The following is a 26,128-nucleotide window of genomic DNA, read 5'->3' as shown; positions in this document are numbered from 1 at the left end:
GCCACAGAATGTATCACTTATTTTCCTTCTTTATTGTTTCTCTTCCCCATGAGAGTAGGGATTCTTGTCCATTTTGTTTATTGCTATGATCAAAGCATCTACAACAGTGCCTAGCATAGTGGATGCTCAATAGTATTTGTTGGATATTGAATTGTGAGAAACTCTATACCAAGGGAACATCATACAAAGATGGAGACAGACACTAAGCATCTCATTTGTTCACAGCAAAACAAAATTTGATCACCTCCTTAATCTTATGGAGTCAAAAAAAAAAATCCTTGCTTAATTGTTTTACATGTTTTAACACGTTTTCGATTTCAGGGAAAGCATTCTCCATTATCAAAGCCTTAATCTGTTTACTAGGGAATGGACCCCCTTATTTTCCGAATGTTACTGTGTACATTTGGCAGCTCCTCTAAGTTATACAGAAGAAACTAAGTTCTGTTTTAAATTAAAAATTACAGGTCTTGACCTTTAGTGCTCAAAAATCCTAAAAAATTCTGACTGTTATATTAAATTCCAAGCGGTAATACGTGGCTATTCAATGTAACAATGAGAGTGATGACGAGATATTATGGTAACTTCGAATTTATCAAAGTAAGAGGTTGTAGAAACTCCATATTGCTTTTTTCCTCTGTTTTACCTTTATCAGAGAGACGCACCCTGGCACACAGGAGATGATCAATTTATATGTATTTAATTTGTACCGGACAGATTAATGTTTTCAAGAAAAAGAAGCATCTTGAATTATTTGTCACCGCACTAGCCTGGGGGTTGTAGTCCTTCACTCTGCTCGCATTCTGCGTTATCAGGGACCTGAGTTTACCAGTCCAAGAAACTCCGGGAGGGACGTCCTCACTCAAGGAATGACGACGGGAACGCTTCTCCGGGGGGCGTCGTCCGCTCCCTCAAGATCCCGGGGAAACATCTGTGGGTAGAAGGGGCTCCACTACCAGAGCGCGCGACGGCCTCCCGCGCTTAGTCTGGCCGACTTGGCCCTTCGTCCTCCCCCGACCACCAAGACGCGCTTCTCCTCCGAGGAGACAGAGCAACCGGCCCGTTAGCTGACAGCGCCGCCCGGCGACCCGCAGCCCTAGCCGCGCCCCGGAGCTGGGGTGGGGGAGGGGCGGCGGCGGCGCTCGCGCAGCGTCGAGTTTCCCAGAATTCCCAGCGGTCGCGGGGAAAGTTTACGGGACGTAGGCGGCGGCGGCAGCGGCGGCGGCGGTAGCGGTTACTAGGCGGCCCTCGGCAGACCATGGCCCTGGCCGGGCGTTTCTGGCCTCAGCTCACTGAGTTCTCCGGCAGCATCGCGGAGCGAGTAGCTCTCGGGGAAGGAACTGACAAGCGACTGAGCTGTGGCCGGCGCGCTTAGCGCCCCGAACATGCAGCAGTCCCTGCGGGCGACCCCGGGCTGCGGAGAGGAGGAGGAGGAGGAGGCGGCGGCGGCGGCGGCGGCGGCGGCGGCGGCTCGGGAGGGAAGGAGGCGGCGGCGCCGGCGGAGGTGGCGGCGCGGCCGGCCAGCGCCCTTCGCGGAGCCCTAAGGAGGCTGCTTAACGCGGCCTGGGGCCTCGTCGACAAGGATGCTGTCCCGAAAGAAAACCAAAAATGAAGTGTCCAAGCCCGCCGAGGTGCAGGGCAAGTACGTGAAGAAAGAGACGTCGCCTCTGCTCCGGAGTGAGTGTCGGGCGGGGCGTACCCACACCTGGCCCGAGCGGCTGCGGGGAGCCTGGCGGGCGCGCAACGCGGCTCCCCGCGGCTTTTCTTTCCTGTTGGTCTCTGGGAAATACTGTTTTCTAAAATTGTATTGTGCCCGAAGTGGTGGTCATTGTTTGAAAGCCGATGAAGCGTAAGAAACTTAAGAGTAGTCCTCCTCCCGTGGGCCTCCCTGAAAATAACAAACTTTCCCGTTCTCCCCCCCCCCCCGGGGCGGAGTGTTGTTTCATTTTGATTACTAGAAGAGGTTCTTTCGGAAACTCTTAAATTGCTGATTCCCTGATGCTACAAGGGGTGAAAGTGATTTGACTGGGGCCCACTTCTTCCTCTTCTAGATACTTAGAGATGTGCCTTGTGTTTGCAGACATTTCGGGTGTCACCCGTCCGTGCAGGAAGTTGTGCGAACTCGGGTAGAATTCCTTAGCCCTTTTGCTGATGATTGTAGACGTGAGGAGGTGACAGTTGACTGTCCCTTTTGTGGCCGCTATCCAAAGCCTCATCAACAGTCTCAGATCTGAGAAAAGCGAAAATCATGTGTGTTTGGGTGTTTAAGTGAGAATTGCTTCAAATACCACCTTCCTTCCCGGACTCCAAAAAAAAAAAAAAAAAGCGAAGTACGCAAAAATTTCTATCGTACTTCAGGAGAAATGGCCAAAAAAGTTGTGTTTTTTTTTTTTAACTTTAATAGTTTCTCGCTGCCTCCCCACTATACTTTTCAGTTTAAGCATTTGACTCTGTTTTCTCAGCTGAATCTTTTGAATTTTTAATTCTTGCTTGTGTGTTCAGAACATTTGTGAGGTAAGGAACTAACATTTAGATGCTCATACTGCATAGTGGGCACTTTGTGTAAGTGCCCTTCTTGGAAGCTCCTACAAACCTTGTGACTTAAGCATTACTTCATTCTGTAATTGGGAAAGCTGTTCATAGAGGTTCCTAGTATTTACCCAGGATCACACAGAAAGGTGTTGAGAGCATGTTTTTAAAATAATAACTGCATCATCAGCCTTAGAGATTTATCCTTGTATTTTTAGTGCTTTCTTATAGAACAACAAGATAGATCAGTGGATACATCAGTAATTAGAAAATTAATTTTTATTTTTTAAGTTTATTTAAGTAATCTCTATACCCAGTGTGGGAGGCAAACTCACGACCTTGAGATCAGGAGCCCCTCATTCTTCCCACTGAGCCAGCCAGGCACCCCCTGAAAAGTTGATTTTTTTTTTTAAAGATTTATTTATTTGAGAGAGAGAGAGAGAGCGCGCGCTGACCGGAGACTTGATCTCAGGACTGAACTCAGGAGTCAGAGGCTTAACTGACTGAGCCACTCAGGTGCCCCCTGAGAATTGATTTTTTTATACCTTTTTTTATAAGCTTATTTTTCAGTTACATATGCTCTTAGGTTTTCAGCTAAATTTATGATAGCTTGCAGTTTGCTGCAAATAAACTTTATTAAACATTACTTAAAATCATGAAATATGTTAGTTATAGTTTATTATTTTTTTAAAGATTTATTTATTTATTTATTTGAGACAGGGAGAGAGCGAGTGCCAGTGAGCTCATGTTGGGGCAGAGGCAGAGGAAAGGGGGGAGAGAGAATCTCAAGCAGACTGGTGAGCACAGAGCCCATGGTGGGGCTTGATCTCTCAGCCTGTGAGATCATGGCCTGAGCCAAAACCGAGAGTCCCATGCTTAACTGACTGAGCCACCCAGGCACCTCATGTAAGCCATACTTTAAAGCAAATTTATTTCTTATTAATTTATTCTTATTAATAAATTTATTCTTATTAATTTCTGTCTCGAGTTAGCTTTTGAACCTTATTAATATCAGTGCTATCTAATATTGTGTACTTAATAAATGAATAAAAGTTTCCAAATCTAATTTTTTTCATGTTACAAAGTTATTTGCTTTGTAACCTGGCATGTCTAAGCCACTTAAGTTCTGTATTCAGAAGTACTATATCCTGAAGGCCATTGTTCTACTGTTATCTTCTGTTTTGAACTATAATTACTTGTTCTTAAGGGAGCTGTAGTTTCAGGTTTGGCATTTTTTGAACTGATTGAACATTTGTGTGCCTCTTTGAAATGAGATTTTTTTTATTTTTTAATTTTCATACCTAAGTTTTTTTACTTTCCAGCATTTGATTATGTACTGGTATTACATAATTCTGAGGGGAAACCGGATTATTTTAAAATCTTTTTAAAGGAATCCACTTTTACATGTTTGGGAATAGCATTATGTTCTATTTTATATTTGAAATTGTGTTTGCTTGTAAAAGGATTTTTGGGAATTTTGAAAATGAAGTGGAATCAGCAAAACAAAATAATCTTAATTTTGTTAGGTTGTTTCTTATTTTTACACATTTATTCATGAGTATTTCATTAACCATAATTAAGCTTAGTGACATTTCATCATGTTATATATGGTGTTATGCAGAATACGTTTGATTCTGACTGAGTTTACAGATACCACATTCGTGCAAATTATAAAATCATTTGCATGGGAAGGTATTAATTAGCCTTAATTTTAAAATACCCAGGTACTATCATAAATTAGAATTTTAAATTGTGTTTGCTCAAGTCCATTGAAATTTTGCATTTGGGAGTAATAGATATAAATGAACAACTTTTGAAAAAGGTAATTATTACTTACTGAAGTGGTCATTTTACTCTTTGTTTCATTTTATTGTAGATCTCATGCCTTCATTTATTCGGCATGGTCCAACAATTCCAAGACGAACTGATATCTGTCTGCCAGATTCAAGTCCTAATGCCTTTTCAGCTTCTGGAGATGGAATAGTTTCAAGAAACCAGAGTTTTCTTAGAACTCCAATTCAAAGAACACCTCATGAAATAATGAGAAGAGAAAGCAACAGACTGTCTGCACCTTCTTATCTTGCCCGGAGTCTAGCAGATGTCCCTAGGGAGTATGGCTCTTCTCAGTCATTTTTAACAGAAGTTAATTTTGCTATTGAAAATGGAGACTCTGGTTCCCGATATTATTATTCAGATAATTATTTTGATGGTCAGAGAAGGCGCCCACTTGGAGATCGTGCACATGAAGACTATAGATATTATGAATACAACCATGATCTCTTCCAAAGAATGCCACAGAATCAGGGGAGACATGCTTCAGGTAACTTAAAATTACAACTCCTGCATTAGTTTAGATTTATTAACAATTAAAAAGGTGCTTTTTTTCTGGATTTTCTTGGGAACCACACACACACACACACACACACACACACTCCCAGAAAAATACTTTTCCATTTTGCTTGTTTTGTTAAGCCAGCTTACAAATAATTAGTAATCTATGCTGAGTGAAAGAATTTTGTGCCCATTTATTTTATTAACTCATTTTATAAAAATTTAATATTCACCCAAAGGTTATCTAGACTGTTAACCTTGAAAACCCAGAGAATTTAATGTCTACAGTTGGATTGAATCTAGGTTTAGGTTTGGTAAAATGGGAAGGTTAGGGTTTCAAAGAACCTGGACTTATACCAGAGAAAGGAAAGGTGGATAGGGAGAATTGGGCGTGGCAAAAAAATACCATGGGGCAACTGCATCATTCCTTAGCTACAGCCTACACTGTTTCTCTTAACAAAACTGTTTGCCTAGGTCGGTGATTATTTCCCAGGTTGGTCAAAAAGACTCAAATGGAAGTCTGTCCTTTTGTTCTTTTAGTAATAAAAATATTAGCCATATAATTTTATTTATTATTTATATTTTATTCTTTCTTAAAGATTTTATTTATTTATTTGACAGTTAGAGATCACAAGTAGGCAGAGAGGCAGGCAGAGGGAGAGAGGAGGAAGCAGACTCCCCGCTGAGCAGAGAGCCCAACTCCTGGCTCGATCCCAGGACCCTGGGATCAGGACCCTGGGATCATGACCCGAGCCGAAGGCAGAGGCCTCAACCCACTGAGCCACCCAGGCGCCCCTGGCCATATAATTTTTTAAAATCTGTTTGCCATCTTTGCTAACTTGGGAATACTTGTACAAGGAGCAGAAGAGATAGGAGAAATGGACAGTTCTACTTTATTCCCAGAGTATTGGATTACACTAGATAAACAAGCAAGCTGAAAATTAAACTTTTTTATCTAATTGTTTTTTTCCTGGTTAACTTGCAGGCTTTAAATCTTGGCAGGATAAAAATAAATACATGAGACATTTACTTTTTAACCCATGAAACTTAAAACAATGTGCCTTAAAAACAGTTTGGAGGAGCGCCTGGGTCGCTCAGTCTGTCAAAGTGTTTGACTCTTGATTTTGGCTCGGGTCATGATCTCAGGGTCAGGAGATCAAGCCCAGCATCAGGCTCCATGCTGGCTGTGGAGCCAGCTTAAGTTTTTCTTTTTCTCCCTCCCTCCCTCTCTCAAAACAACAACAACAACAACAAACAAACAGTTTGGAGCAGGAGTGTAGAAGACATTCATTTAGTATTTGGGGGTGGGTAGGGGACAAGGGAAGAGGGAGAGAGAATCTTAAGTAGGCTCCATGCCCATCGTGTCCTGACCTAGGGCTTATCTGACTGAGCCACCCAGGCACCCTTATTCATTTAGTATTAATCATTTATGTGTTTAGCATTTTCTCTGACATTCTTGGCATCTGCTTCTGGTATCTTATTTGGGGAACAAAACCAATATATGCACAGTAATCACAGAACACTGGTATTGACAGTAAGTGCAATAGAGAGTCAGAGGAGAGATCAGGGTAGGCTGGAATATTTAAGAATGATTCGTGAAAGAGGTAGGACTTGCTTTGAGCTTGGACTTTAGATTAATGGGGCAGAGAAAAGGCATTTAAAGAATTTGGAATAGGCCAATGAAAACAGAGTGAACGTGTCAATCGAAGGAACTATGTAGTTCTACTAATGTGAAGAAAGAAGATACGAGGTAGAATGGAGATTTGTGGTCCAGCAACAGCCTGAAGGATTTAAACAGTTCAGAGTCAGACAGAAGCCATTGCAGATTTCAAAGACAAGTCATTTTATGAAAGCAGTATGTAAAGATTACTGGTTGTACTCAGGATAGATTGCTAGAGAAAAGATGACTTTGGGTACCAGTGGTATTGGAAAGGAAAGGGCAAGTGTATGATGCTTTTAAGGGGAGAATGAAAATTATGGAGAAGTAAATCACAAGTTTTGAAAATTGAGGAATAATGGAGAATAGTTGGTAAAAGCAGCTTATTTTGTGAAAGCTGACATTGGAATCTTTTTGGGTCATAAAAGAGGAAAGGTTTTCTAGGCATAGAGAAATGAGCATGGATTAGTGTCTTTTTTTTTTTTTTTTTAATTTTTTTTTTCCCTTAAGTAATCTCCACAGAGTGGGGCTCGAACTCACAATGCTGAGATCAAGAGTCACATGCTCCACGGACTGAGCCAGCCAGGCACCCCAGAGCCTTTTTGTTTTTAAAGAACGTCTAGGTTAAGGGATTAAACAGTTGCATACTTTGGTGTTTATTTTGGCTGTTTATAATATTAAGTAGTTTTAAACCTCAGAAATGATTTGTTAACCAACCAAAATAGTTTTTAAAAATCATTTTTTAGAGTAATAACTGCTTGCTGTAGAAAATTTGCAAAAAACAGAAAAGTTAAGGGAAAGTGCCCATCAGGCCAGAGATTCATTGTATTTCAGTTATTTCCTTCATCTTTTTTTTTTTTAAAGGTTTTATTTATTTATTTGACAGAAATCACAAGTAGGCAGAGAGGCAGGCAGAAGGGGGTGGGGGAAGCAGGCTCCCTGCTGAGCAGAGAGCCAGATGCGGGGCTCCATCCCAGGACTCCAGGATCATGAATGACCTGAGCCGAAGGCAGAGGCCTAACCCACTGAGCCACCCAGGCGCCCCTTCCTTCATCTTTCTAATGGCATTTTTTTTACATTGTTATTATACTCTGTACAGTTTTATATCCCTGCTTTTTACTTGAATGAGTTTCTTAATGTTATATGCTACTTATGCATTCCATTTACTTTATAATCTTCTATTTGGTGCATATTTGGTGGTTATTATTTTAAATGTTAATGAGGACCCAACTCAGGCTGCAAACATTTAGAAAGACAAGTGGGACACATCTGTATTGATGGGACTTGGCCTCAAATGGGAAATGAGAGATAAGGAAGAGAGAAGATTCAGATAGGATTAGCATAGACGTTTGGCTGCGTAAATGATTGACTAAGTGAATGAATCCAAAGATTTCAAGTTGTGGTGGCTGATGAGTAGCAGGAATAAAAGCTTAACAGAGCTTACCATAAATACAGATTGTTCTTCACACTTTTATCATGTATATTTATATTTCAGATATCACTGATAACTCATAACACTTTTCTGCCTAAATGAAAGTATGAGGAATTAATAATGCCAAGTTAAAATATTGTTTAAAAATTCTGATTCACAAAGTATCATTGAGGAAATACTGCTAGAACTAAATTCCTACTGATCCTCTCTTAGAGGCCGTCTGACACTTTTTATAAGTTTAGTGACAGACTTCAAAACTTTCCAATCATGAGTTAGGGATAAATAAAATACAAGTTAGTTGGATACTTTTTCAAATTAAAAAGTCATTTTAAAGAAAGATTTGCATTCATTAGAGTGGTAATATGCTTGAGAAATTTCACTTTATAGAATTACATCAGAGCATAAGATTTAATGTTTTACCTTTTAGAAAAAACCATTTCTTTGAAGGAATCCGTTAAGTGTCAGGGAAGGATTAATAACCAATAACTAACCAAGCAGAAAAGCCCATCAGCTGTCTTTTCCAGAAGGAAAAAAATCTGAATATGAAACAATAGCTGGAAGTTTCTTGAATTCATCTTGAAAAAATTTGAAACTTACCATATTTTCAAGATTAATGCTATAGAGAATTCAAGGAATTACAGGGAATGAGAAGGAGAAAGTAAATTTGTGGGAGGGTAAAGATGTGCCATAGACAGATTTATTTTCACAACTTTTAAATTTTGATTATTGTTACTAAGGTAGTAAACATTAAGTATATATGAAAGAAGATAGTTTGATAATGATTTAATGCAAGTGGTATATCCTGCCAGTCTAAGTAATTAAGTAACTGGCAGGATATACCACTTGCATTAAATCATTACCAAACAGTTTATATATTATTTCAGGGGGTTTCAGGGCCCAGCGAGTTTTAGGTTTAGCTGTGAAATCTGACCTTTAACATTTTGGCCAGTGTACTGGGCAGGCACCTACTCTATGTGCCAAAGGAAGGAATTTGGCTGTTAACAGGAAGTCTTCAGTTGGACTACTAAAGGCAGAATGAATTCCTTTGTTTTGCATTTGAGTAATTTAGTTCTATACAGTTTTAAGTAATGGACTTTTAAAACTTTGATTTTTAAAGATGACTAAAGAAATCAAAGCTTACCAAAATCAAGCTGAAAAGTGTCAGCCTTTACAAAAACATGGAAGTAATGTTTACTCCAGGAAATGCATAATTATTTAAGAAACTTAGAATCATTTTTGAGAAGGAGTTAATAATCTTTAGGTACACAACTTTATTTGTAATATTATTTTGCAGAGGAGGAGAAGAGGTAGATCTCTTTAGATCTCTTTATCAACATCTTAATTGTAACATGGGCTATAGTGTTTAGCATTTATTACCCTGAAGCTTGTGGACCTTCATTAGAGTTCCAGATTCCATTTTATTCTCTGTAACCACTACAAAATTAGTCAACCAGAATTTTTGAGCTTTATAGGCATAGGTTTCACAGATATCTGCCTGATTGTATGAGATTAAATTCTTCAGACATTTCTAGTAGTCTTGGTGGAAAGACAAAATAATACTTTATCGTTGTGTTTGGGAATAATGTATTTAGTTATGAATGCCTTACTTTATATAAATGGAAGATGTTTGTGCAGTTAATCCCTACAAATGGAAGATATTTTGAGCATTATGAATTCCACTCATTCTTTTCTGGAACTAATTGAAAAAATGGAAAACTAATTTTTTCCCTTGTATCTCAGAAACAGGTTCCTAAATTTTTCCACTGATTGAATTCAAAATTAGTAGCTTTTTTTTTATTTTATTAGTGGCAGTCATACTTTTCTTTGAAGAATTACAGTTGATCTTTTGTTTGTTGATTACTTTGTTAGTAATAATTTTGTCACTTGTATACCAATTCTATGATTTTGGAAATAACTTACTTGAATCTTTGTTTCCTCATTTGTAAATTGGTAGTGATAGCATTACCTATAGGGCTCTTTTGAATACGAAATAATACATTTGGAAAAGGGGCAGGTCAGAGGAGACACTCGTAACTGTTAGTGTTCATGCCTTTTATAAGAGAATTGTGTGCTCTTTGCTTTTTCCAGATTTGACATGTTTGGCTGTTGGAATTTCAACTTTCTGGCTGAACTTAGAGCAGAGGTCTCATGTGTTAGAGCTTGATGGAGCTTTATTTTTCCTGTCTTCTAGACCTATTTTATTACTAGGCATGTTTTGTTTTAAATCTCATTTTTAGTTTTTTTTGTATTGCACATCCTCCTCTCAATAGGTTTTATAAAATTATCCCAAATAGTTTAAAAAAATTAGTGTACATGGCACTTTCAGAAAGTGAAAGTGGAGTGTATCATGGAAAGGTTAGGAATCATGGTTTTACATGGCATTGGTAAAGCTGATGAGCCTGTTAAGAACTTTGAGGATATCTTTGCGCCCGTATCAAATTGTTGAGGTTTAATTCTGAAAAATAAGAGTTTCTACAGAGAGGTCTTTGTATTTCCTCTAAATACGAATTTCACATTTTGTCGTAGTTTAAATTTGGTGTTTGGTACCTAATACTGTTTAAATGGAGAGGTGTATGTGTTTCTAGATTTAGGCAAGTTCAGTATATGGAAGTTTGGACTTTCTAAGCAGATTAATAAAACTGTCACAACTTTAATAATCTTGAAGTTTGTACCTTTTTATTTATTTTTTACTATAAGAGTTTTTTTTTTAAAAGATTGTATTTATTTATTTGACAGAGATCACAGGTAGGCATAGAGACAGGCAGAGAGAGGGGTGGGGAAGCAGGCTCCCCACTGAACAGAGAGCCCAACATGGGCCTCAATCTCAGGACTCTGAAATCATGACCTGAGCTGAAGGCAGAGGCCTAACTCACTGAGCCATTCAGGCGCCTAAGAGTTTTTATTTCTAAAAATGTTGTATTTAGAAATCTGTTTGTATATTTCCAGGGGGACCTCTGTTGGGCAAAAAATTTATGGTTCTTATGAATAAGTCAGTATGAGTACAATGAATTGACTTTAACTTTTTTTTAAATTTCTATGTTATGGCCAGTAGTACAACATTTCTAATGATGGAAGTATGAGAAAATATAAAGCCATTGCATGCTTTAAAATGTGATTTTAAAGTTATTTGCTATGTACATGTCTTTAGTACATTGGCTTATTTCTTTTTTGTTTAAACATTTTTTCTTTAAGTACAGAAATTGCTTAAGCTACACTTATTAAATAAGCCTTCAGTTGCAGTTTGACAGAAGCCAAGGCCAGTTTCACCAAAAGGCTTGTTAGCTTTGTTTTTTCTATAGTTTCCATATGTTTTAGAAGTATATGCCTTTCTTTTCAAACAATACTGTGATTGTGTTTATTTTCTTTCTTGCATTTTTCTTTTTGCTAAAATAGTTCATAGATGCTGTTGTATACATTCTGCTGTATCAGTTCCAGAGACACATAATGACTAATTTCTCTTTTTGATCCTAAAATTGATGATGGGATCAGATATCAGCACAGTTCATTCATCATGAAGTTCTCCATTGGCCTTTTTACCTGTTGATTTGATAACCATTAATGATCATTGACTAGATCCAGTATTTTATTAGGTGTTACAGAGGGTGATACTCTAATTTCTGTCATCTCTTCTCTATTTGTTGGACTTCTATAATGAAGAACTATCTCTTATCAGTTATGTGGTTGCTATTCATATAAGAAAGGATAAATACTAAATCTTTCTCTTTATTACTAGTTTGTAAGATGATGAATTGGCACCCTAGCTACCTCCAAAGGTAAACAGTGGTTTTTTATTTTTAGTGTCTCTGAAGTCAAGAATGTTTTATTAACTCCAAGGTTTATTTGGATTTCACCAGTTTTTTCATTAATGTCAGTTTTCTGTTCCAGGATCCAATTAGAGTACTACATTGCCTGCAGTTGTCGTTTCTCCTTAGTGTCCTTTGTCTATGACAGTTGCTTAGTCTTTTTTTTTTTTTTTAAGATTTTATTTATTCATCTGACAGAGATCACAAGCAGGCAGAGCAGCAGGCAGAGAGGAGGGCGGGGAAGCAGGCTCCCCGCTGACCAGAGAGCCCAACATGGGCCTGGATCCCAGGACCCTGAAATCATGATCTGAGCTGAAGGCAGAGGCTTAACCCGCTAACCTATGGACATAAACTAAATGAATCTTGGAATTTGGGGTGATTAGTTATACACAATTACTATTCTTATGTGAGAATAAAACAATGCAGCCAGGTTATTCTCCCTCCCGCCCTCCCCCAAATAACATACAGTAAACTTAAGGTTTTTTTTTAAGGTATAGGGTTCTATGAATTTTGATATATATCTCTATCTATCTATATTGATGTAATGCCTAGACAGTTTGTAGGACATTTCATTCACTCCTAAAAATTACATCATTGCTGTCCCTTTGTGTAGTAAGTGTTCTTTGGTTTATGACAGTTGCTTAGTCTTTTCACCCTGCCCCAAATTCCTGGCAACCATAATTTTCTGTCCTAGTTGTTTTGCCTTTGCAGTAATTTCATGTGAACGGAATCATACAATTTACAGCCATTTGAGGCTGGCTCCTTTCATTCAGTGTAATGCCTCTGAGGTTATCCATGTTGTTGCATGTATCGATATTTAGTTCCTTTTTACAGTAGATTCCACTGTATGATTGTACTAGTTTACTCATTTTCTTGAAGGACATGTGGGTGGTTTCCTTTTTCAACACTATAAACATCCCCATACAGGTTTTTGTGTGAAGAAGCGTTTCATTTGTCTAGGTTAAATATTTGGGAATAGAATTGCTGCATCATATGGAAAACATATTTAACTTGGTAAGACCTTGCTGAAGTGTTTTCCAGAGTAGCTGAAGTATTTTGCATTTCCACCAGCAGTGTATGAGTTTCAGTTGCTCCACATCCTCCTCATCACAACCTGTGTTGTTAGATTTTTTTTCTTTTTTGGCCATTCTCATAGATGTGTATTATCCTCTCATTGTGGTTTTAATTTGTAGGGATTTTTAAATTAGCAGTGTCCCTGATGGTTAATATGATTTGAGCATTTTTTTCTACTCATTTACCATCTAAATATCTCCTTTGAAGTGCCTGTTCACATCTTTTGCCCATTTAAAATACTTTCCTAGTGTTTTGAGAGTTCTTTATGAATTCTAGATTAAACTCCTTTGTCTAATATGTGACTTGGAAATATTTTCTCCCAGTCTGTAGCTTGATTTTCTTTCTCTTAATAATGTCTTTCATAGAGCAAACATTTTTAATTATGACAAAGTCCAATTCAATATTTGTTTCATGGATTGCACTTTCAGCATCATGGTTAAGAGCTCTGCCTAATGAAAGGTCACGAAAACTTATCCTCCTTTTTTTTTTAAAAGGTTTATAGTTTTTATGTTTTACATTTAGGTATATGATCCATCTTAAGTTCATTTTTATAGAAGGTGGAAGGTATAGATTGTGATTTTTTTTTGCATATGGATGTCCAGTTGTTCCAACATCATTTGTTAGAAAACTGCCCTTTCTCTATAGAATTGCCTTTTTACCTTTGTTAAAAAATCTATTGATTGTATATGTGTAGGTCTATTTTAGGATTCTTTGTTCCATTGATCTGTCTGTCCTTTTGCCAATACCATATTGTCTTAATTACTTCTATCTTTATAGTAAGTCTTAAAAATCATGTAGTACAAGGGGCACCTGGCTGGCTCAGTTAGTAGACCATGCAACTCTTGATCTTGGAATCATGAGTTTGTGCCCCACGTTGTGCATAGAAATTACTTTAAAAAATCAGGTAGCATGAATCCTCCAACTTTATTCTTATTTTTAAAAATGTTTTGGCTTCTCTAGTTCTGCCTTTCCATATACATTTTAGAGCCCAACTGTTTCTGTCTATACCTAGAAACTTCTGCTAGAATTTTGATTGGAATTATCTTAAACTTAAAGGTCATTTCAGGAAGAATTGGCATCTTAACTATGTTGAGTCTTCCAATCCATTAACATGGTAGGTTCTTTTAATTCTTTCATCACTGTTTTATAGTTTTCAGCATACAGATTCTGTACATAATTTGTTGTCCATATTTTGATTTATTTATATGTAAGTATTTGATTTTTTGGAGCTATAATAAGTGGTATGATTTGTTTCCAGTTGTTAGTATGCAGATACTTAATTGATTTTTTTAAAATTAATTTATTTATTTTAATAAACATATAATGTATTTTTCTCCCCAGGGGTACAGGTCTGTGAATCGCCTTAATTGATTTTTGTTTGTTAACCTTATATGTTGCATCCTTGATAAAGTTACTTAATGGTTCTCGGAGACAGCTAGATTATATTTAAATTATAAACTGGACAGTTTTACAAGTTGGTTTTTATTTTTTGGGTTTTTTTTTTCAGTTTTAGGTGAAATGTGAAATCTTAAATCTTGAATGTGGTGAAATTTTATTTTCTTCACTTTTCTTTACGCAGTATACATATTTAGTAGCTTTGCTAAAAGTTAAATGTTTATGTAGTCTTGTGATAGAGGCATCAACCAAAACTAATTTCAGAGAGGGAGTCTTGTTCCTCCTTCTTTTTGTGATTAAATTTTAGTAATACTGGCTAGTTTTATGAAAATTCTTACTTATAATTATAAAATCATGAATTTTAACAGAAGAGTATAATTAAGATAGTAAATTTTGTGACTATTTCACAGATATCATAATTTTTAGCTTTGAATAATTGTTCTATTTCTTCTTTTTCTATCTTTCTCCTCAGGTATTGGGAGAGTTGCTGCTACATCTTTAGGAAATTTAACTAACCATGGTTCTGAAGATTTACCTCTTCCTCCTGGCTGGTCTGTGGACTGGACAATGAGAGGGAGAAAATACTATATAGATCACAACACAAATACAACTCATTGGAGCCATCCTCTTGAGCGAGAAGGACTTCCTCCAGGATGGGAGCGAGTTGAGTCATCAGAATTCGGAACCTATTATGTAGATCACACAAATAAGAAGGCTCAATATAGGCATCCCTGTGCTCCTAGGTATAGTACCAATTTTATTTTCAACTTTTTGTTTTGAAATTGTCTAATGTTAGATTTTGAGCTCATATTTTCATCAAAGAGAAAGGCACCCTAAAGTTTGATATTTGAAGGCTTATGACATTTTTCTTTGAATTTGTATTTAGTAATGATTTGGTAAATATATTTTAGTAATAATTAAAAAAACCTTTTTAAAACAACCTCAGAAACACAGTCAGTATTCGTATGATCAGATTCTGTTTTAATATACCAGAATGTTTTTTATTGTAGATACCCAGAAATTGAAATAATTAAAACCTCTGTCTCTTTCCATTTAAATTTCTATAAATAATACAGACCTCCCTCCTAATTTGTCAAAATATACTTCTGAATTATAGCATCTTTCTGTTTTATTCAATTTCTGACTTTTTATGTTCTGTTTCTTACTGTTGCCAGGCAAGAAAGTGAAAACTGGAACTGTACAAAATATCCCAGATGTGTTCAATAAATGTAACCATTGATCCTTTGGGCTTATCAGTAGGTCTCAGTATGTCCAGATTTTTAGCCCTGTGAATATTATAGCCAGTTGTCATGTGTAGCTATTGAGCACTTGAAAGGTGGTTAATCCAAATTGCGGGGTGCTGTATATGTAAATGTAAAATACACACACAGGATTTCAAAGTACATAAAAAAACTAGTACCAGCTTAGTCATGAAATTACAAATAAATTCCTGTTAACTACCTCTGAGCCATAAGATTTAAAATGGGTAGAATATCATCAGCATGTTGATAGATGTTCTTAGTATCATTTAGCATAATATGATCTTCAGTTATAGCAGACTTCTGCATTTTTTAAAACCATTAAAATTGTTATGAAAATACACTTTAATATTACCACCTAGAAAACTAAGCTTTATCATTATTGTGTCATTTTATTTATTTTTTTTAAAGATTTTATTATTTATTTGACAGACAGAGATCACAAGTAGGCAGAGAGGCAGGCAGAGAGAGAGGAAGGGAAGCAGGCTCGCTGCCAAGCAGAGAGCCCGATGCGGGGCTCAATCCCAGGACTCTGGGATCATGACCTGAGCTGAAGGCAGAGGCTTTAACCCACTGAGCCACCCAGGTGCCCCTATTGTGTCATTTTACATATTTGGATTTATTCATTCAACTTGGAAAAGTTTCTTTTCCCAGTGATTCCATTTAGTGGTATTCAGTCAGTGTTAATTGAACAGCTGAACTTGTCACCACTTCAAAAGAGCCAGACCAACTTCTCTGCCTATGTTGGGCTCTGGTCTCTTTGCCTACTCTCTAAACCGTTTCAGGCAAGCTGCTGGCATCCATTTTCAGGCCTGTGACCTGGGAGTAATTTAGAGTCCTTCTCTGACCTAATCACAGTTCCCATCAAGGGCAGGGATGAATTTCACTTATCCCTGCTGTGTCCCAGCATCCAACACACAGGCAGGTACATAGTGGGAGTGCAGCCAGGTGTTTGCTGACAAAGAATGATGGAAAATGCAAAAAGAAAAAAAAAAGAACTAAACATGATTACAGATTGCTATCACCAGGTGGCAGAAGACTTTGTGGTCCCGACAACCAGATTTGAGAGTATATTGAGCTGACTTTTCTGTTTATCATTAGTAACCTTACATTATTATAGAATTGTTATAGTTTACAAGGCATATATATAGTTTACAGTTTGCTACTCTTACCAGCTCTGTAGACATTAAACCGAAGAGAACAAACATCTTTCTTAAGCTCACATAAATAGTATTATTAACTATTTTTGATTGTCTCTATTATGCTAATCCTCATACAGAACACTTGACATACTAGCTCATTTATTGTTGAGAAGAATCATCTTTGGTATAAATTTATTCCAATTTTACAAATAAGAAGTCTGAAGCTTAGAGAAGTGAAGCAGTTTTGCCCACATTCATATAACTTGTGAAGTAGCCAAACTGAGGTTAAAAACCTCAGGCCTGACTTCAAAGCCTCAGTTCTTTCCCACCCCTGAGTTGTGCTGTCAAAGGATATTTCACTTTGTACCTACTTAGTACTTACTTATGAAAGAAGAGATGTGTAAAATTGCAGTGCCATCTGGACATTGATCTTTAAATTGTTAATCACAGCCTAACAATTATTTTAATCCTAGTTTAATATTGCAGTGACCTTTTCTGATATACACATAAATATTGATGTTTGGAGCAGGCTCTTCCGGTTTTGTCTCCTGTTGCGGAATAGATCATTTGGCCTTCCAAATTTCAGTCTTTAGGTTTCAAGTGGTTCAGTGCTTTTTTCCTTAGCATTTTTCCCATATAACTGCCTCCTCTTGCTATTCTCTCTGTCCCACCGGTTAGGCTATTAGAACTAATTAAAAGCATAGTCTGTTTTTTCTTTTTGTTTTAAGTCTCTGTGATTTAAAATAGGTTCTAGTGAACTCTAGCTCAACTCTCCCATATGCTCTCATACGTTGGTAAAAGCAGAAAATAGTTAATGTGGATAATTCAATCACAATTCTCATTCCCACTGTACTACGTATTCCAAATCCCCTTTTCAGCCTACAGTAGGAAGAAAGTATCCATTCTCGTTTTGAGAGAAACTGTCAACCTTTCCAGTAGAAATTTATAGCTAATTACTAGTTATTACTGAAAATTATTATTTAAGTTTTAAGCCTCAGTATAAAGGTAATAATTAGCCCCAAATTTTTTATAGCTTCCTTTTAAGTTCCTTGAAAAGAATAAATACCACACAGAAGAAATCTCTTAAAAATATGTAAAGATTTTGGGCACCTGTGTGGCTTAGTTGGTTAAATGTCTGACTTTGGCTCAAGTCATGATTTCTGGGTTCTGGGATTGAGCCCCACTTTGGGCTCCCTCCTTAGGGGCGAGTCTGCTTATCCCTCTCCCTCTTCCCCTCCTCCCAGTTGTCCTCTCTCTCTCTCAGTCTCTCAAATCAAATCCTAAAAAAAATTTTTGTAAATATTTAATTTGGGTTTATATTCATCACTAGTGACCTACTAGTTTCCAAAAGAAGGTGTATTTTACTTCACCTTATGGTGTGGTTAAAAAAAAAAAGTCAGACTTATGTGTTCTTTTTTAGGTGGTAGAAGGAGTTCAGTTTGGGCAAGAGGCACATTGAAAAACATTTAAATATTATTTGTTCTTTACAATTTCTTGTTTAGATTTAGAGTCTTTATCCTGATGAATGTTGATTCTTTTTTTTTAGTGTACCTCGGTATGACCAACCCCCTCCAGTCACATATCAGCCACAGCAAACTGAAAGAAATCAGTCCCTTCTGGTACCTGCAAATCCATATCACACTGCAGAAATTCCTGACTGGCTTCAGGTTTATGCTCGAGCCCCTGTGAAGTAAGTGAATTTATGACATAGTTTTGTTGAGGGCTAAGTGGAACCAAAGTCTCTGGGCTGCTTAACGCACATAGCAGTGTTTTTTCTCTTAATATTGGGCTTCTAAAAATTATTTTACCTGAGGAAGGTTTATCACAGCTTATAAAGTTTGAAAATCATTGACTAGAAATGTAAGTTCTGCAAACATTTACTGATTCTTCACTTTCTTTGTATGGAGACCTGTGTTATATTAGGGATATAATAAGAAGCTTATGTCCTTGTAGGGGAGATTAACTTGTAAATAAGTGATACATACCGTGTGATAAAAGGACAGACCCAAGGAAGTCCAAGATATAAGGATGAAGCAGCAGGACACAGGGGTGTTGAAATAATACAGGTAGTGGCTGCAGGTTCTGGGATGAGATGATTTGAATTCACGGATACCTTTTAGCTGTGTAACCCCTTGCAGGGTGCTTAACTTGGTTTTGTCTTCTGTATATTGGGGGTAGGAATAGTGCCACTCTTAAGATTATTAAGAATTCAATAAAATAGTGCATCTAAAGTATTTTTATGAGAATACCTTGCACATTAAGAGAGCTTAGTAAAGATGATGATTCTTGGGGGTAGAGGTATAGAATAGTGGTCAAGATCACTCAGGAAGGAAACCGAGTCTGATTTCTGGCTTCATCACCTGCATACTGAATTACCTTGAGCAAGTCACTGAACTTAGATCCAAGTTTTTTCCTCTCTACTGAGCTATGGGGGTTAAGTGATCATGCATTTTCAAGCACATGGCATGGTGACTGCTTTGCATAAGCACTTAATAGGGCTTCTTATGATATGACTGGAGCAAGGAAACCTCCACTGAAGAAGAAAGTACGTGGGCTAGTTTTTAAAGATGACTGAATTTGCCAGGCTCATTGAGGTTATTTACTGGGTGACATAGTATGCACTATTCTTGAAATACAATCATGAATAAATGAAAGCTGCCTCAAAGAACTTTTCTCTTCTGGGAAAACAGAAGTAAATACTCAGATCAATAACCCAACATGATAAAGATTAATAACACTGGCATATACAAAGTGCCATGGTTTCAGAAAAGAGAGTTTTTGAAAGCAAATAGTTACTGATTATCCAGTGCTTCCTGTTTGTATCTTATGATGCTAAACTTTTACATATGTTATCTCATATAATCTTTCCAAAAGCCATTTTACAGGTTAAAAAAAATGGAGGCTCTATCTTTGCTAAGAAAATACAACTATTAAGTGGTAGATTTTGAACCTTTATCTCTAGTTTCAAGGATCATACTCTTAATTTTTGTCATTAATAACTTATTTAATAAATACATACTGAACAGCTATTAAATTCTTGTTAAACTTTGCTAGGCATTGCATATATGATTGCATATACGTCTAACAACTTTGTCAGGTAATATTTAGTTCCTGATTTTTGTAGCCTTACTTTTTCTTTTTTGTATTTCAGAAACCAAAATTAATAGCATAAAATAACCCAAAGAAGAGTTTTAAATAGTTTAAGATGATTGGACAGTGAATTTGGGAAAAAAATAAAATCTTTGATATTAAAAGAAAAGGGAATGTAAAACCTTTCATATATACTTTTTTGAAATAGTAACTCTTCTCCATAATTTTTAAGGATGATCATTGAAACAAAATTTGCAAGGGGTTAAGCCAACTCTGATCTAAATTTTTTTTTACCATATTATGTATTTACCAACTGTGTGTGTAAGTGGCGGGGAAAAGGCTTATGTGTATGCCTTTAGCCTAGTGATTTTAGAAGTTATCTTTCTTGCTTAGAGCCATTTGTTTTTATTAGCTTCTTTTCAGGCTTTTAATTTGATATGTGTCATAATTATCCAATTATGATTCACTTATTTAGGCCAGATTAACATTCTTATAAAGCTAATGGTCATTTACTATGAATTATTTATTAATTTTTGGCCAACGTAAACATTCTTGTTGGTCTGCAAATTCACAGTTGTTAATCTTTGGTCTGATGTGGAGACAAAACCATCTTCCAGGGTTCTAGTCCCAAAGCATTGGTTCTTCTTTTCCAAGTCAAATTTAAGCCCTGACAGTGTAATTTTTAAAAAGATTTTAATTATAGATATTATTTTGCAAGATATAAACCATGCTTTTCAAAAGTTTCACTTTAGTTTATTTGAAATTAGGTACACATTTATCCATAGACATTTACCTTGGTTTGGTGTCTGAGATAACCCATGGCAGCCTCTTTATCTGATCCTATCCATACAGTATGGGAATGGAGTAAAGAATGATAGCAGATGGACTTTTCAAACCCGTTTTCCATCTCTTCTTTCACTCTTGATGCCACTTGACCTACCAGTATGTGTAGTCTTTGTTCATATACTGATTTTATGCCATATATAATATGTATGCTTACATTTTCCTTAAATCTGGAACAATATATACCCAACTGTTAAATTTTCTTATTTCTGGGAGTTGGTAAGATTGAGGAGGGTTATTCTTTCTACTTTATAATCATCATTAGAAATAACATAAAAGCTTTCCTTTTTGGGGAAAAAGATCATACTCAAATGGAATTCCTTGCTGCTTATGAAAAGAACAGACTCCCAAAGATTATAGCCCTTTCCACTCTGGTTCTGTGAGCTAGCTTTAAAACTTTAGAAATGAGCAACTTAGTTTTTTTTCCAAATAGGTCAGGACTCTCAAAATGAGCCAGACTGAAACAAGAGCAGGTACTTCTTTACTGCTTAAAAGCTTAAACGAGAGGTTTAGGTACGTGTTGCTCTTTTTTTTTTTTTTTAAGATTTTATTTATTTATTTGACAGAGATCACAAGTGGGCAGAGGGGCAGGCAGAGAGAGAGGGGGAAGCAGGCTCCCCGCTGAGCAGAGAGCCGGATGTGGGGCTCGATCCCATACTGTGATCATGACCTGAGCCGAAGGCAGAGGCTCAACCCACTGAGCCGCCCAGGCACCCCACGTGTTGCTTTTTAGTTGGTCCAAAATTTTTGTCTCTAAAGAAGGTGGAAATGGTTAATATTGTTATCAACAAAGGATGAGCTGTTATTTATGAAGTAGATAATGAAGAATCATTTACTTAACAAAAGGAAAAGTTTTTGTCAAAAAAACTAGCATGTTTTTTCCTTTTGCTAAAAATTGCCAATCTTCTAAGTTCCTGAAATTTAAAAATTTTAAAATTCTCTTTTTGCATATACTTCCAAACTTGACTTAGATTATATTCTAAATTTTTATTTATGAATTTAAGTAAAGCTTAAATTTTAATGTTCCTGAAGCTGCTCACAAAAGTCTGTAATGCATCATAAAACTGTAGTCAAGCTGAACTACAGAATAAATGATAAGGTTAGTATACAACGGGAAAAAGACCATCAAGAACGTATTTATTTCATACACACACACCCCAGCATCAGTCCCCAACAGTGCTGTGGCATGGATTGTATTTTACTCCTATGGCTTGGCAGTCTTGCAGCGTCACCATTACCCCAGCTCTGGGTGAAGGCAGAAAGGAAGAGTGGGCACACTGTTACAGGAGGCAGGCGTGGGGAAGGGACTTAGGCTGCATCGTGATCACTGGAGCTGGAAATAGCAGCACTTTTGGCTCCTTGAAGACCGCATCCACTGCAGTGTGAACACATTATTTGTAAGATTATAGCAATTGATGTTTGCATATATGGGCTATTTATAAGTAGAATACTGCCCTAGGAAAAACAGCTATAGTGCTACAATAAGCATAGGCTACTGAAATAGTTTGTGGCCTGTTTTCTGAATGATTTACCTGTGCGTGTATATGTAAAGATTTTATGTATTAGAGTGTGCACATGAGCACGAGTGGTGGGGAGGGAAGAGGGAGAAGCAGACTCCCTGCTGAGCAGGGAGCCCTAGGCAGTACTAACTCCCAGTACACTGAGATCATGAAGGCAGATGCTTAACCAGCTGAACCACCCAGGTGCCCCACCTGTATATATATATTTTTAAAGATTTATTTATTTGAGAGAGTGAGCACATGGTGGGAGGAGCAGAGGGAGAGGGAGACAAACAGACTCCCCACTGAGCAGGTAGCCCAACACCAGGGCTCAGTCCAAGGACCCTGAGATCATGACCTGGGCCCAAATCAAAAGTCTGATGACACTTAACCATCTGAGCCATCCAGGCGCCCCTACCTGTATATTTAAACGATAAGTGACTAAAAATTAAACTTGGGGAATCAGATGATTTGTCTAGTTAAGAAGAAAAGAATGGGAATTTTACATTTCTCCTAAAAAAGAAAACAAAACAAGCATATCAGGAAGTATTACATGAGAAGGGAAGTAATTCCGTAAAAATGGCAGGGGCAAGATTTTGGAAGGCACATGGGTACCTTTCATACTTTTCTCATCTGTGCCCTTCTAGAGCATGTTTTCTTTGTCCCAAAGGATTTTCTGTAATTTTCTGATTTTTTTGCTTCTACCCTTAATCCTATTTTTGATGCTAAATGCTGTGCTTGGGAAGTTAGAAAATTGCCTGAAGCTTTTTTTTTCCTTTTTATAAAACTTGAATGCTTATACAGAATGATGTTCATATCTTAAAACAAGTATGATATTTACCAATTAATCTTCTCTTTTTCCTTGCTAAAAAGCACAGATGATAAATAAGCTTTAATTTTCTTATAGTTCAACTGGCATAAATTTAATCATTTTGAATCAGTTGACATTGCTGAAATGCCCATTAGCTATGGAATTCTGACTCTAGAGGATTAAGATTCTTTGCTAGGAATAAGGAACTTGTTTCAAACAAATAAGATCTTAAGCTACATGAATAGCAGAGGTTCTAGGAAACAAAACTGTTACTTCATAGAGGCTCATTGAGTACTTCTTATGGTATCTCTAATTTATGTTGGAATTTCCCACTAAAGAGAATATAAAGCTTTCTACCAAATATACCTATTAATAGATTGCGGCACTCGAGTAATTAAGGGGGTAAATCTGGGATCCAACAAGATATATTTATCTTGTGGTCCTGCATAGTGTGCTCCTGGTATTCTGGTTACATGTACCCAAGTTGTACAAAAATAGAAGTCAATGTGCCAGGCACAGTCTGACTGTTCATTGTTTGTTTACTCTTTCCCTTTTTAAAAAACATTTTAAAAAATATATTAGAGGATCCTTTTGGAATAAGATGTTAAATGAATTACCAAACAAAGGATCATGGGTAGGAAATACTATAAATGACTATTAAAAATAAATTTACTAGAATTTACAGTCAAAGCTCCTGATTATATCTGTAATATTTGAGAAGGGCAGTTTCAATATCATACAGGTATATGACCTACTGTCGTTCAAGTTCTTTATCTAATCTCAGCATTCAAAACTATTACACTGAAGTAATTTGGTCCATAACTCTGCCTTTTCATTTTTTGGTCACTAAACAGTTTTGCAAGAAATATATGGCCTCTGGGGCGCCTGGGTGGCTCAGTGGGTTAAAGCCTCTGCTTTCGGCTCAGGTCATGATCCCAGGGTCCTGGGATCGAGCCCCACATTGCGTGCTCTGCTCTGTGGAGAGCCTGCTTCCTCCTCTCTCTCCCTGCCTGCCTCTCTTGACTACTTGTAATGTCTGTCAAAAAAAAAAAAAAAGAAATATATGGCCTCTTTAGATTCAGTTTTGTGATCTGTAAGATGGAAAAATTAGATCACAGTTATGTCTTCAGGCCTTTCAGTTCCGAGTGTAAATTACTCCTTTTTGTTGCATACTTCCCTGTCAGTATGGGATCATCTTACCATTGAAGGAGGACTAAAAGGCCTTCTGAGATGTATGTAAATACAAGCGAACATGAGTCCTTCCCCACATACTTCTACAGTCTACTGACTCTCATTTTGAAAAGAACTTATTTTTCCCTTTCTGCTTGATTTTGTTTTAATACTGTATACTCAACCTCAGGCAAAGAGCCCATGAATGATGGTTCCTGTTCATTCCTCTTTTATTTAGTTCCTTGTCTGCTGTAGTGAACAGCATTCCTCAGAAAGTTTTGTCAACGCTAATACACAAGTGACTTTGCCCATTTTTTTGTATTGTCTTTGGGGATAACATGGTCTAAAGTATTCTTAAATTTCTGACAGTTAAACTTTAGGTGAACTTAGGAATAAGCATAGAATATGTATTCTTAAATTATAGAACCACAGTGGTTTGAAATGTGTTCATTGTTGTCTAATGTTAATAGTACAATAATTGATAGAGAAATTATTTTTTCAATTGAAATGGAGTAATATCAACAGTTCTCTCCCTAAAAATGTAGTATATTTAAATAAGTTAACAACTCAGTTATTTTTAATTAAAGCTTTATGGTTTGTTTAGATATAATGAAATTGATCTTTATAAAAATAGATCAGTTTGTTGCTGTAAATACATATTTATGTATGTGTTGTGAACATATGCATGATTATGTTTTAAAACAGATATGACCACATTCTGAAGTGGGAACTCTTCCAGCTGGCTGACCTGGATACATACCAGGGAATGCTAAAGTTGCTTTTCATGAAAGAACTGGAACAGATTGTTAAAATGTATGAAGCCTACAGACAGGCTCTTCTCACAGAATTGGAAAACCGCAAGCAGAGACAGCAGTGGTATGCTCAGCAACATGGCAAGAATTTTTAAGTTAATTTTTTAAAAATAAAATTTAAGTTTTGTAAGGGCTTTAAAATATTTTCTCAGATAAAAAACTGCAAACAAATACTTTGGTTAATAAAGGCAGCTTTTTGGAAATTATAAAATTCTAATTTTACATGTATTTTGTTATTAAAAATATTTTATTGAGCAAAAAGATTATCATTTTAAGAGCCGACACATCAAACACTTCTAAATGCTATATATTAGAAACTGCTTTGAATATTCTCAGTGGAGAAAAATGCAGCAAGAAATGTCTCATTATAACCAGATATTAAATAGGAAATCATCACTTGGTAAACTTGTACAGTAGCAGTATCTTTCTTTAAAAAACGGAGAACCTATGCAGTATTAAAAAAAAAAAAAAGACGTGTATTGCTTTCATGTGGAATAGTACCTGGAATCAGGTGGTTTAAATGTTACCATTGTGCAGTTCAAAACACAAAATGGGATTTGGGACCTTAATTGTGATAAATGTAAGTATATAACATATAGGGTTCCCTTCCAAAACAAAGAACCCCTTTAAAACGAGAACATATTTTTTGGTATGAAAGGATAAAAGGCCTTCAATTTTTTAGGAACAAATGTAGGCACTAAAGTCTTAGTTTGTATGGGAAAGGTGTGTACAGCACTCAAAAATTGCTGTCATTTCCTTACTTTTGACCGGGGCTCTTAAAGCATTTAGTAGCATGGCTCTGAGACAGTGGAGGGTTCCCAACAGCATATGGCACACTGCCATCCCAGCAGATTGGGTTGAGCTGCCAAAAATGACAATCAGGGATTCATTAAGAAATCTTGGTCATTAAATTGATTTTATGTGTTTTTTATCTTCTTAAGGATTTGTCACAGAACTTTAAAACCTACCATTTCCCTCCCACTTTTTTTCCTTTTAATAGTTAAGACATTGTTCATAATTAGTGCAGTACAATTGATGACAGAAAAATTTATGGCACTCTTAGCCTATAAATCTCTAGAATTCTGTGAATTTCAACATTATTTGAAGTAGCTCTTCAGTTACATTTACATGTATTGTAAATATGTAAATATATTTTTAGTTTAGGTAATCTTTGAAAGTACAGAGCACTCCCAGTTATCAGTGAGTTTAAATTCATAAAATGTTGAAAATGTTAAATGTTTGATTTTATATAACAAGCTTATTAAATATATTTTTGTGGAAACT

The 26,128-nt window shown here is 36.5% G+C and overlaps 1 protein-coding gene across 1 annotated transcript; it reads left to right on the top strand.

Annotated features, from left to right (window-relative positions):
- Window positions 1-1,196: 1,196 nt before the first annotated feature.
- Window positions 1,197-26,128, top strand: SAV1 (salvador family WW domain containing protein 1). The gene is made up of 5 exons (XM_080807619.1): window positions 1,197-1,674; window positions 4,403-4,846; window positions 14,691-14,961; window positions 18,166-18,309; window positions 24,738-26,128. The coding sequence occupies exons 1-5, from the start codon at window positions 1,581-1,583 to the stop codon at window positions 24,937-24,939; spliced, it is 1,155 nt and encodes a 384-aa protein (XP_080663745.1). The 5' UTR covers window positions 1,197-1,580; the 3' UTR covers window positions 24,940-26,128.

The sequence above is a fragment of the Martes martes genome (assembly GCF_963455335.1).
Source record: "Martes martes genome assembly, chromosome: 7".
Taxonomy (NCBI): domain Eukaryota; kingdom Metazoa; phylum Chordata; class Mammalia; order Carnivora; family Mustelidae; genus Martes; species Martes martes.
This window is presented reverse-complemented; position numbering and strand designations above follow the sequence as displayed.

Bases quoted from the DNA above. Each gene is read 5' to 3' on its own strand.
- SAV1 (XM_080807619.1), top strand. From the start codon at position 1,581: ATGCTGTCCCGAAAGAAAACCAAAAATGAAGTGTCCAAGCCCGCCGAG. The intron at 1,675-4,402 runs GTGAGTGTCGGG...ATTTTATTGTAG, and splicing joins GACGTCGCCTCTGCTCCGGA to ATCTCATGCCTTCATTTATT. The intron at 4,847-14,690 runs GTAACTTAAAAT...CTTTCTCCTCAG, and splicing joins TCAGGGGAGACATGCTTCAG to GTATTGGGAGAGTTGCTGCT.